The 12,611-nt window shown below is 46.8% G+C and overlaps 1 protein-coding gene across 3 annotated transcripts; it reads right to left on the bottom strand.

Annotated features, from left to right (window-relative positions):
- Positions 1-7,202: 7,202 nt before the first annotated feature.
- LOC122382468 (folate receptor alpha-like) lies at positions 7,203-11,937 on the bottom strand. 3 transcript variants are annotated; one of them, XR_006256686.1, is made up of 4 exons: positions 11,458-11,937; positions 10,197-10,360; positions 9,758-9,835; positions 7,203-8,279 (listed from the first exon to the last, which is right to left on the bottom strand). XR_006256686.1 is itself a non-coding variant. In XM_043367837.1 (2 exons), exons 1-2 carry the CDS (start codon positions 9,770-9,772, stop codon positions 8,070-8,072), a joined length of 225 nt encoding a protein of 74 aa, XP_043223772.1. In that variant the 5' UTR covers positions 9,773-9,835; the 3' UTR covers positions 7,203-8,069. The 3 variants fall into 3 exon arrangements, 1 of the variants encoding a protein (XP_043223772.1); XR_006256685.1 differs by having other exon boundaries at positions 11,430-11,937; XM_043367837.1 differs by lacking the exons at positions 10,197-10,360; positions 11,458-11,937.
- Positions 11,938-12,611: the final 674 nt, after the last annotated feature.

Consider the following 12,611-nt stretch of genomic DNA (forward strand, 5'->3'; position numbering starts at 1 on the left):
AAACAGAAGACAAGATGCAGCTGTGGAAATGGAAGATGCTGTCCTTGGACCACCTGTGCATAGTGAGGCCATGTTGTCTGCCGAGAACGAGCTTCTCAAACAGCATATCAAACGACTTGAAACTGCAGCAGCTTATCAGCAGCAGAGGTTCTGCTACAACCAGATTAGCCATAGCGAACAGCTAGTAACTTACTATACTAGTTTGAGCAGAGCAATGTTTGAAACCCTAGTCACATATGTGAGCATGTGTGATTTTACATACCACACCTTCAAGGTCACAACGATGACATTAGAGGACCAAATTCTCCTGGTGTTGATGAAACTGCGACACAACTTTGGGCACACAGATCTAAGCGTGAGATTTAACAAGAGTGTAGCCACCGTTACAAATGTCTTCAGGACATTTGTGTCCATCTTCGCTGAGGCTCTGTTCAAGCCTATTTTTGGGAAGGGAATGCCTAGTAGAGAAAAGAATTCTCAATCTATGCCAGCATCGTTCAGGAAGTTCAGGCACTGCAGGACGACACTTGATTGCACAGAAATTAGGATTCAGCGACCTGATAGCTGTGAGGGCCGCTCAAGCACCTACAGTGCTTACAAAGCTGCCAACACCTTCAAGGTCATGGTTGGGGTGGCACCCAATGGCACTGTGAACTTTGTCAGTGACGTTTACGGCGGCAATGCCTCTGACAAGCACATCGTGGAGACTAGCGGCCTGTTGGAGCAGCTAACCACAGGCGACCTTATCCTGGCTGACAAAGGTTTTCCTATCAAGGACATTGTACCTGATGGCGTCACCGTCAACACACCTGCGTATCTATTTCAGCCTCAGTTCACCAAGCAAGAGGTGATGCACAACAGGGAAGTTGCCGAAGCCCGCGTGCACGTTGAGCGCGCGATTCAGCGGCTGAAGTATTACACCATTTTAGATGGCATACCCCACCAGTATAGGAATATGATAGACAATATAGTTCGTGTCTGTGCCTTCCTCACCACCGCCCAGAGCCCTATCATAAGCCACGAGAAACTTAGCAACATGTCCTCTTAAGCCGGGTAGCAAACTGCGCGTTATTAGTGGTGTCACCCTGTTAGATGCAACGTTTGCGTAGTTGTCAATTGAAGTAAGTCAGTAGCATTGTCTGTGTTTTTCTCACCAACGCCCGGAGTACTATCGCGGGAAACTGTGCATTTTGTCCTAAACTGGTTTGCGAACTGTTTGATATGTTAATATCTTCACTGTCTGATGAAACACTTCTTGAGTTATAGCTGTCATGGAAGTATGATAATCTGGAAATTGTTTCAGCTGTGCGCTGTGGTACGCGACATTTACTTGTCAATAAAACTGTCCACAAACATGTATGTTTATTATTTGCATTATTTACACACAGTTTGACGTTTGAAAGTGAAACACGACAACCAGCCTGGCGCGCACCTGTACAGTGACACACATTTACTTACGCACCTGTACATTACACACAGTTTGACGCTTGAAAGTGAAACACGACAACCAGCCTGGCGCGCACCTGTACAGTGACACACATTACATCACAGTGGCAAATCTCATATCGCCCAGCAGGCATGAGCCCTGCAGGTTAAGCGGACCCGATGATGCTCGGCACCATGTGGACCCTATAGAACTGTTTTAGGAGTTCTAGGTTTACAGTCCATGAATCGCTTCTGGCGATGGTAACGATGTGTAAGTCACGAGTCGTCCAGACAACAAAGTCACACTTGGTGAAGCCACTTAACCACATCTGGCCCTGTACCTGGTGGAAGTAATCGTGATCTTCTTTAAGATTCAGGTTTTCGTCCAAGAAAAACTTTCCATCTGCTTGCACGGCTTCCTGGATCGTTCGACACCTGTGTGTCCACGGACACTTCACCTCTAGGAGTGTGTCCCCCACTACACCATCTGGAGAGGCTCCAAGCATACCATCTTCAGAGAGAAAAATCCCATTCTCTTCCACCTTTTTTCCAGTGCGATTTTCATACGCTCGCTTTGCAGCTGCTTCGTGGGTTCGTCCCCATTTTACTGCTGCACTGCCGGATGGGTCATAGCCACCAAGGAGCCTTTTGAATAGTGACTTTGGGTATCTTCCTCTGGCAATTGCCTTCAAGACGAGGCCGAAGTTGCTCGATGTCAGCCTTCCCTTTCTAGCAACAAACCACTTGGGGTTTTTGACCTGACCACTGGTCACCCTCTGCACCTCTGCAATCTCTTCCTTTGAAAGAGACAGCATTGCTAAAAGGAAGTGGGACTTGTCAGCTGATGCATGAAACTCAGCACTAGTTAGGATGCTGTCGATGTCTGGTACCTTCTCTTCTGGGGAAGGCTGAGACTCTGGAGCCAACAGCCATGCCAGCCCACATGGCTGCTCCCTCACCTGATCATACAGCCATGCCAGTTGGTCCTCTTTGACAGAGCTCACCAGCAAAGAACTGTCTTCCTGGGGGAACATCTCCTTTGCTTTCAACATTGTCGCGTTGCTGGATCCTCGGTTCCATTGACACTGCCGATCAGTCTGCGACCAGTTCTTCTGTGCATACAGAAGGATGGCAGCCATGTGGGAGCACCGATGCTGACCATTTGGGCATGTGCAGCTTCCATCCACTGGCTTCTTGTTCTCGACAGTGACCTGAAACACAGAATAACAACAATTTACACCTTTGCAGCAGGTAATCAGCAAGCCTTATTCAGATTTTTATTAAATACCTGCATGATATTTTTCTAACACATTAGTTCAAACCATATTCAATTAATATCAAAGTGGACGTTTCACTCAAATGAAATGTTTATCATGAAAATAAGTTCACAAAAATGAGAAAGTTGTAGGTTGTAGGAAGTAGATTGTAGGTCAGCTTACGTATCTTTGGTTAGGTGTTTTGATTTGGTTAGCAAAATGCATTCTGGGGCATATGGCAGCTCGTGCTACGTCTGCTACCGTGGCATCTCAATTTTCCTATTCAGCTTTTGCTAAGGTAAAATAATGCAAGATGCCTGTCACATGGGGATAATATAAAGAACTATGGAGTATGTAGACTCGAATGGAAATATATAATGAAATGTTTCTGTAATTATTACCTCTGGACTCTGGTCATGTTCACTCAATACTTTTGCCACATTCACCTCATTCTCAATTGCAGTTGCAATTTTGTTCCCACATTCATGCCACGATTTCATGAAAGCAGATTTCATAAAGTACTTCAAATGCCTATCACAAGCATGAAGAAATACTCACTTGAACATCATAGGTCCTTTTCTTCATGCTGGCCTCAACAGAAGCCACAATGTATTTGCCATCCTGCAGGGCAATGGATCGGATTTTGCCACCATCCAATGCTCTTTCACCCTTCTCAATCACACTGGACATAGTTTGAAAAAAATCACCTATGGCTGCAACACTAACGAAGGCCATGATAGCTCATACCATGCCCAAACACGTCAAACACAAGCCCAGAAACGTGCAAATGTCCGTAACGTAATATTGTTTTCACGTGGTTTTCACCAAATGTCACATATGCGCCACAAATGCTGACACCATTGTGAATTTAGTAGCCTCACATTTCTTTGGGCTTTTTCAGCCAAATTTCGATGAAACTTGAAGCAAATCAATTTCAGAAATGTTATTCATCCATCTAAGTTTCCAAAGAAATTCCAAATCAGGGTCGGACAATTTTTGAATCGCCACAATACACCTTTCTAGATAATCCCCTATCTCTACAGCATTAGCGCAGTCAGCTGTTGGAACCGTGACGTCACACTTAACAGCCCAATACTCTCTACCGCAGCTACTGTATGATGTCATAGCAATGACGTCACACTCAAGCCAATCAGCCTTGAGGAGGATAGACTCGTCGGACTGTAGCGGTTCAGGTTGTAAACAACTTGTCGCCCCGTGTGTCTGCCCGTGGCGCTAGTTATCTGTCGGAGGTAAGGGTGAAAGATGCATATAATGGCCATGGAACGCTATTTTTGGATTATTGGTGAATAGCAAGAATATAGTTTTGGTGGTTTGAAATTGTTTGTCCTCAGTGATTGGCTTGATTCTCATTTTGCGGCATAAGCGGCTGTTTGGTTACATTGCATTTTTTATGATTGTGTAATTATTATGATTATGTTCCTCCAAAGTAGGCATCACATATCAATCTCAAAGGCAGATCATCTTCTTTTCATGCCTATAATTTTCTTCAAGAATATTAATAAAAATATTTCATTTACCCCTGCCTATCATATATCCCATGGAGCTGCCGGTGAAAGGCATGCAATGTGACCTAGCATTGGCGATGTGGTTAATTAGCTTTAAAGTACTATTGAATGCTAAAGGTCATCATTTAGAATGGTTTTCAAAACATTCCACTAGGAAATATTCATTGAAACCTGAAAATTACTTACAAAATGTAAATGTATAGCCACGTCTCAAGAGCATTCAGCCGTCTTCTCAGTAAATATATAATGAAACATACCTAATCAGAATCTTACCTGACCTAGCCTTACCTACAACCTACAACGTACGGCATTGGTAAAGCTGGCATCACTGTCAGCGTATATTAGTTTGGTAGGTTGTGGGTAGGTAGGTTGTAGGTCAGTAGGTAAGGTTAGGTTAGGTTAGATTGTTTTTAAGATTCCTTTTATCTACACATTTACCGGTTAGCGCTGACGGTGACACCAGCTTTACCGATACCCAACCTACCACCTACAACCTACAACCTAAAACCTACATTCAATGGTGGCGGGTGGTGATAATTGTTATACCTATATGATAATACTGGAGATAAATACCATACAGATTAGCTGGTATCCATGACACAGTTTCTTAAGAAGAAGTTCTTCTATTAAATCATGTCTGTATTATAGGAATCAAATGATTTTTGTTGTAGTCACATTCCCTACTCTGACCATCATGTCTGATTATTTCCAGTTACCACTGACAATGCCCAAAACAAGAACAACAAAGGCCCAAAGGTGGCTGTTTGGTAGTGCGCAAATTGCTGCTGGTAAGTGGCATCAAAGGATAGGATGTGCTTTGTTATTTCCAGGCACGTAGCCAGGATTTTGCTCAGGGGGGGGGGGGTCACAGGTTGTGGCCTAGTGTTGTACCCCCTCCAAAAAAGGAAAATTTCTCGGATTAGGCCCACTATTTTGGGGGTGTGTCACAGCTGTTTTTATTTAAAAAAAATTCGCCATCACCGAGGGGGGAAGGGGCACGAGGGCATGGCTCCCGTGCCCCTCCCCCCTCCTTGGTTACGTCCTTGGTTATTTCTGAGAGTTTGGATATCACAAAGCTTTAGATATAAATTAGAATGTAATAAGAAGCTTTCAGCATTGCACCTTTCCAGACACTGATAATTCATTTGCCTTTATTGTTTCAAAAGTCAATTTTCAACACAAAAAAGTTGAAATTATTAACTCAAATAATTGCAAATATATACTTTGGTAATTTGCCTTTCGCATCACTTTCAACAAAATAATCAAGGGTGACTAAATATGAAATGTTCCTGCATGATCTTCATCGTGAACAATTGTCAAGGTATGATGTTTGCGTGTTGAAATGTTATAGAGAACTTATGTCATAAAAACACAACTTGTAAAATAGTGTCTTTCCATATTATTCTGCAAGTAAGCCTTGGAAGGAAGAGACACTATTCCGTCCTACAGAAGCCATTTAGAAATGTGTGACATGTTCAGCACTTTGAGTCAGTCGGTGCCCGGACCTCAGTCGGCTGTATGACCGTCTCCTCGTCCTCTTTTGTCGGCTCCGCCCCGTGCTGTTTCTATAAGGGTGTCTGACCCGCTGCCGCTATCCCCACTGTGAGGTCTGACCCGCCGCGCGCTGTCACCACTGTCGGCCCTCTGTGTGCGCGGCAGGTGGTGGTGGATGTCTCTGCTCTGACGCGCGGCGTGCGCCTGCTCAGTGTGGAGGTGCCGCTAACAGCGGTGCCAGCCGGAGTGGCTGCCTCGCCGGCGGCCGACATTGAGCGCGGCACGTGTCAGCCGCCGTTCGGGCCACTGCAGCTGCTGCAGTCGGCGGCGCAGCTGTCCGTCTCCGTGTCGCTGGCCGTGCCGCTGGACCTGCTGCCGCGGCCGGCGCCGGCGCGCTGCGCCTATGGCCGACTGCTGGCCGTGGTCTCGCAGCGCGGCCTGCAGCGCAGCGGCGTGCTGCAGCTCATCCAACAGCTCAACGAGCCGCCCAGCCCGGCGGCGGCCGAGGGCACCGCGCCGCGCCGGCCGGGCGACGTCAGCACACCTGGCATCAGCGGCTTCTGCCTGGCCGACCGTCAGCTGCACCTGCTGTTCGCCGAGGGGCGCGCCGACGCCGAGCTGGAACAGACGGCGGCCGCGCCGCGCGCTCTGCCGCGCCGCGACGCTCGACTCTGCCACCACTCGGGCCTGCTGTTTAGGGAGCGCCTGTACCCGCGCCAGCCGGCCGCGTTCCGCGTGCTCGAGGACCGCCCGCTACGCGCCCAGCTGCTCGACACCCGCCTCTACACGTCACAGAAACAGGAGCCGGCGCGCGCCGTCCGCGCCATCAGAGAGTGCTTCCGCACGCAGTGGCTGTCGGAAAATGAACCTGCTTCCCAACGAGGCCGGCCTGCAACAACTGCTGGCCGGCTGTTGGCCGAAAAAAAACGCCTTCAACCGGATGTCAGTTGTCAAATCAACGCGTATTAATGCATTCACTAGGATGGGCTTACGTAAAGCTGTAGAATTGCAAATATATAATGGCACTGTTTATGATCCGTTCGGTATGCATTGGTATCATATGATCTCTCATTCACAGACGATCAGCTGCGAAGACCCAGATCCGTAGTAGAGGGCTCATCGAGTCTGGGTCCGGCTCCCCGTACTTCCTCCACTTTGGAAACACCGCAGCGCAGACCACAGTTATACATAATATTTAGTTTTCATTCACTTTATAACCGAAGGTTGTTTGATAGGTGATATGCTGCTTGAGTTGCACCCCGGTATATCAATACGAAGCTTCCGTCCCTGCCACATACCAGTGAAGGAGGCGGCGGCGGCGGCGGCCGGGGCCGGGCTGCCCTGCCCACCGACACAGTCTGTGAAATGTCCCAACAACCTTTAAAATTCAACAGGCTTCATAAATGTTTTTTGCACCATATTTTCTCGCGTATATGAATGAAAGCTCTAAAATGTACAATATTCCTTTCAGCCGCAAGCGATATAAAAGCTCTACAAAACGTCATGTCTCTGTGTGCAAGAAAGACACATATATTGTGTATAATCGAGCGTACATGATCTGCAGCGCTGCGGAGGGCTGCTCGGTTGCCGCTTTTTACCAGTCGGCTCTAGGTCGGACATATGGGTAAACAAAATGGAATAGTAATATTAAACAATGCTACCTGCTGATGCTACTGGGCCTCTCATTGGTGAAGAACTGGCAGCCAGCCAGCGTGTTTTTGTGAGAACTGTTTTAACAGCAGCAACCGAACGGCTCTCGGGCCAGCGACCAGTGAGCGTAGACAGCACAGCGCTCCGTTAGGCATCGGCGGGCAAGCACGCATTAGCTGTAGACGGACCGGCCGCCCGAACATATTTGTCGGTATCGAAAGTATCGTGAACCAAATGACTGCTAGCGAAAAAAGGACTGCCTCTCGTATCCATGAAAACATGTGTTCTACAAAAGTACAAAATTGCTTAGTTGTCGCCAGTCACTCATTGCACCATGGCGTCAGTGTGGGGCCGCGCCCCGAATCATCTCAATCGCCAGGCAAAGCATCTCAATCGACAGGCACATGGTAGTCCAGCTACGAATCCGAGCCGCGGCATCCCGTCTATGTATCTACATTACACCACAATCGAACACTGTCGGGCCACCCGAGACAGCAGTCTCCAATGTAACATCAAAACACGCCACTCGTCTAATATCAGAAAAATGAGCATTGAGTACCTACCGAATATCGACTACAGAAGATTACAATGGGGTGCAGATCTAGCAAGAGTGTCGCGGTTCGTCTCGGCACGGCTTACAGGCCGCCGAGCCCGCGCCGCTGGTCGCCGGCTCCACCTGTTCCACCTCCGGCGCGGAAGCTCGATCACAAGACTGACCTCAGTCGGCGCTCTGTGCTCGGCACAGGGCGACCGGGTCAGGAGCGGGCCGCTGCCACCAGCCACGCGGCAGCGCCCGCGCACCGGCCGCCACCACCCGCTCAGCCCAGATGCGCGCCACGGCGTCATTGGGGCTTCCCTGAGCAGGATCGAACCAGAGCTGCATGCACGGCTCCGTATCCGCCGTGAACTTCCACGAGTGATCCCACACCTGAAAAAGGCGCACGGTTTGCGTCACAGCTCGGCTCACTTTCACAGTCCACGCACCGGCAGCAATTAAGGGCTACTTAGATAGTGTGCTAATAGAGCGCAATCACTTAGCTTAATCCATATAGTCAACCATGAATTGTTAATTACGAGCGAGCGAGCGAAGCGAAGTCTTTTCAATATCACGGAAAAAGCTCAGTATGAGCGGCCCGACCCGGCCCGGCCTGTAACGCTTTTGAGAGGCTTATATCTCAGCAACCGCTGGACCGATTGGCCTGCGGTCTTTTTTTTTGTTGGGTAGCCCTATTCCCTCTACCCCGTAATTGACTACTCTTGATACATTACAGGGACCGTCGTGGCACGTGACACGTGAAAAGTCAAGGGTGTTATTTGTCAAAAGTTGCAAAAGAAGTGATTTTGAGAGGCTCATATCTCAGCAGCCGCTTGGGCGGTCTTGCGGTAAATTTTGTAGGGTAGCTGCACCCCTTCAACCAAAGGTCGGATGCTCTTGATCTATGTGAGTGACCCCCACTGCACGTGCAAAATGCAAAAAGAAGAGGTGCCGAATTTGTTCCCATTTCAATAACTCTGTAATTACTGGGGCGATTTAGCTGAAACTTGACATACAGGTAGGCAGTAGGCACCCACCAGGCAATGCATTCCCATATGTTGCGGTTAGGGTGCTACTGCACGTGCGCACGTGCAGGGGGGGGGGCGCTTCCAGATCTCGAGAACGGCTGGGCCGATTGCGTTCAAATTTGGTACCTACACGGTTGGGGACCGGTTAGTTCAGGTCAAGTTAGGTCAAGGTCAATTATATGTGTTTGTATGTCTGTGTGTGTCTGTGTGTATACTGCTGTGTGCACCGATTGTTTTTGGGTCCATATTACATGGAATCATGATCTGAGAAGCTTTTACCAAAAATGCAGTAAAAAAACTTCAAAAAAAAAGTAAATTCAGCTTGCCTAAAACGCAATTATCTTAGATGACCTAGGTTGACCTTGACCCTGACCTTGACCCCTGTACATCGTCGAACAACATGTTCCATGATAGGTGGGAGGTAAGACTGGCAAAAAAGGCCGAAATCAGGGTGTCAAAAGCTCATAAGGCCCATGGCAAACGCAAGATGTTGAGAATTGGCCATTTGGGTCATGACATGACCTGAAAAACAAGGTCATATCTCCGAAACCAAAAATCACAGAAACATAAAATTTTCAGTGGACATCAAGAAAGGATAGAGGAGCAGCTATACGAAAAATCAGCCTTCTAGCTCTAAAAATGTTGAGTGCAGAGCAGAAAGACTACCTGGGGGGGGGGGGGTGGCAACCCCCCATGTGCGGGCGAGGGTTAACCTACCTACATACCTACACATACCTGCACATGTAGGTTTACCTACATACCTACAACAGGCTGACCGCCCCCGAGTGCATAACAAGTTAAGTTAGTGTATTATGTGTAAAATAAAGGACGCTTGAATCTTACCTGAGTGATGTCCATTTCTTGATCACTTTCATCTGTGGGTGACCGAGCAGCGACAGCAACCCAAGGCGTATACGGAATCTGTAAAAAATCAGCACACCGTTACCACATGTTTTAATAAAACTTACCTATAGGGAGGTAGCATAAAATACAGATCAAAACAATAACATACAAACATACAGATATTCAGTTAGGTTGAAATGGCTAAAAAATATAAAAAATAAGGGCAAGGTACTAGGGTTGTAAAGCTGTAAGGGCTCGGTACTAGTAATTATTTTTGGCTAAAAATATTACAAATAAAGACTCTGCACTAAAGCTGTAATGTCTGGTACTACGAATAACTTTAGAGTGAAGTGTTACAAAAACAGTATTCAAAGTCTTTTGATAACTTTTTTTTAAACAATATAGCAGGCATTTTCATCACTTTTAAAAAATAACTTACATTCTGATCTGGCACAGCACTGTTCTTTAGACGCAAACGTTTTTGACTGTGCTTATCATGGTGCGCACTTCTTGTTAAGTTTAAGTGGTCATGTGGTCTTGTTTCATTGGTCATGCCACACACCCTCATCCACTTTTCTCTGTACTTCTTTTTTTAGCGGGAACCTAAAAGTAAAAAAGGGTCAACACATGCTTAGTCCATGCAACACATACTCTGTGTATTAAGCTGAATAGCTCCACTGAGCCCAGTTTCACCAAGTGCGGTAAACTTAATTTTGGGGTAGTTTTTGTAGTTAAGTAGTGGGGTAGTTTGGTAGTTTACCCCAAATTGAGTTTACTGCACTTGGTGAAACTGGGCTCTGGTGAGTTTCCTTTTCTTGTCAGCACATAAGTGAAAGAAAACTGTGTAGACAAGAGATGAACCAAACCCCCATGGAAAGGTAGGTGTTACCACAACCAGGAAATGGGATTTGAAGGGCTGGATAAATGTGTCTGAGTTCTGCCTTTCAGCCAGACTGGAAAACATCCATACACTACGCCGGACGCCCGTGAGCCCCTCATGCGCCAAAATTTGAAGCAAGCAATTTTGAGCTGAAATTCCAGTGCATGATTTCCACTGAAAGTTGGGTGCCTGTTTGCACCAAAATTAAGCCACTTTTACATAAAGCACATGTGCATATCTACCGACCAAGGCTTTATCAACCAGACAGGTCGTTCCGGGGCCTCGGAGTCAGACGCTCTTCCCTTTCTGAGCGTCCGAATTAGTTTATGTTCCCATGAAAACCCAATACCACAATATGTGTGGCACACTGTAGAATCTTAAGGTGAAACAAGGCCCAGGCCGGAAGTTCCGACTCTCTTCAGACCTGCCAGCACCCGCAGGGCAAGTCTGCTGCTAGATTGACCACAGCGTGTCAAAAAATTCGGTGACAGCCATTTGCATAAACATTATGCGCCATGCGGTCGACCTGCGCCTAAAAATTCAGCTGCCACCATGCGCTGAATTTGACGCATGCAAAATTATGCTGGATGTGCGATGAAATTTTCGGGGCAACGCCGCAATCACACCACTTCGCCTGACATATTCGGCATAACTTGTGTTTTTTTATCCAGTCTGGCATTTCAGTTGTGAAAGCCTGAACAGTTCAAAAGGGTTTGCTAATCCAGGGGAGAGTTCTGTGAAAACAAAAGTAATAGAAGAGCCATTGCAATAAATAAGAATTTAGGTACCTACCTAGGTGCACAGTCACACGCACAGTCACACGCATATCAGTCCCGACCCGACGTAGGTCGTTTGCTCCGCGGATCACGCACTTCTTCATCGTTATTATAGGTATTTGTTCGAACAAAAATGCCCTGATTTCGGATCAGAGCCACGGTATAAAATATGGTATACTGCCTTGCGTAAGATAAAAATACATTTTAGCAATTGGCTACCAAATGAGATGTCATCTGTTCAGGGCATAGCATAGGTTTACTTTCATAGACCTCATGAAAGTAGCTCATGAAACTCATCACCAATCAGCGCGACGGATTTCAAGATTCGATTGCGGATGTTCATCCGCCGGCCGATTGCCAGAACAGACAACGAAAAATAACGCAACTGCTCGTGGTCTGCTCGCTAGTACAGGGATCCGTGCCTGATCAGTACTGCTGCAAGCTGATTGGTTAAAAACCAAAGCCTCGCCGCGGGTGGCTGTATTGTCGGATAAGAACGCATTCCTGGGATAAGAACGCATTCCTGGCATATTTTCTTTTAAAATTGCCGATAACTACGAATGGAGGCCGAAATCGGCCGTAAGGGGGTAGACAAGAAGGTTTTCGGACACGGGCTACAAGATGGCTATCTCAGTTTCAATCCCCATGTTAAAGGTGGCCCTTTTCCTTTAAAAAAAAAAAAAACAGGATTTGATTGCGGATGGGAATGGGATTGCATCATACTTCCCATTTTTGCTATCCAATCCGGATTGTGTTACTGTTTGATTAGTGCTTTGAAATGGTTTGTTGCGATTGAAAATTAGGAGATCGGCTTGATTGGCTTAATTAATGTACTTTGCTATCAAGGGCTTTACATCGAAACTTGAAATAATTTAAACGCTTTTAATTTAAACGCTCAAAATAATATACGCTGATGAACTACATAGGAAGACCAAAATTACGTATTTGAGGGCGAGTTTTAAAAATATAAAACACTGGACGGGTAGAGGTTTAAATGTGGGGGTGTTTGAGGCAAAAAATATTTCCCTTAAAATACCTGTGCCTTAGATAGGAATTACTCGCAAGACTAGGTACTAGAAATGGGTGATTTGGGGATGGAGGCACGGCCCTATGCCCCCTCCCTCCCCCAGAGCCACTAGTGCACATAATGATACAACAGGATTGCAAAAAAGGATTGCGGATTTGATCACCATCCAAG

Source organism: Amphibalanus amphitrite, unplaced genomic scaffold (assembly GCF_019059575.1).
Source record: "Amphibalanus amphitrite isolate SeventyFive unplaced genomic scaffold, NRLGWU_Aamphi_draft 000140F_arrow, whole genome shotgun sequence".
NCBI lineage: Eukaryota > Metazoa > Arthropoda > Thecostraca > Balanomorpha > Balanidae > Amphibalanus > Amphibalanus amphitrite.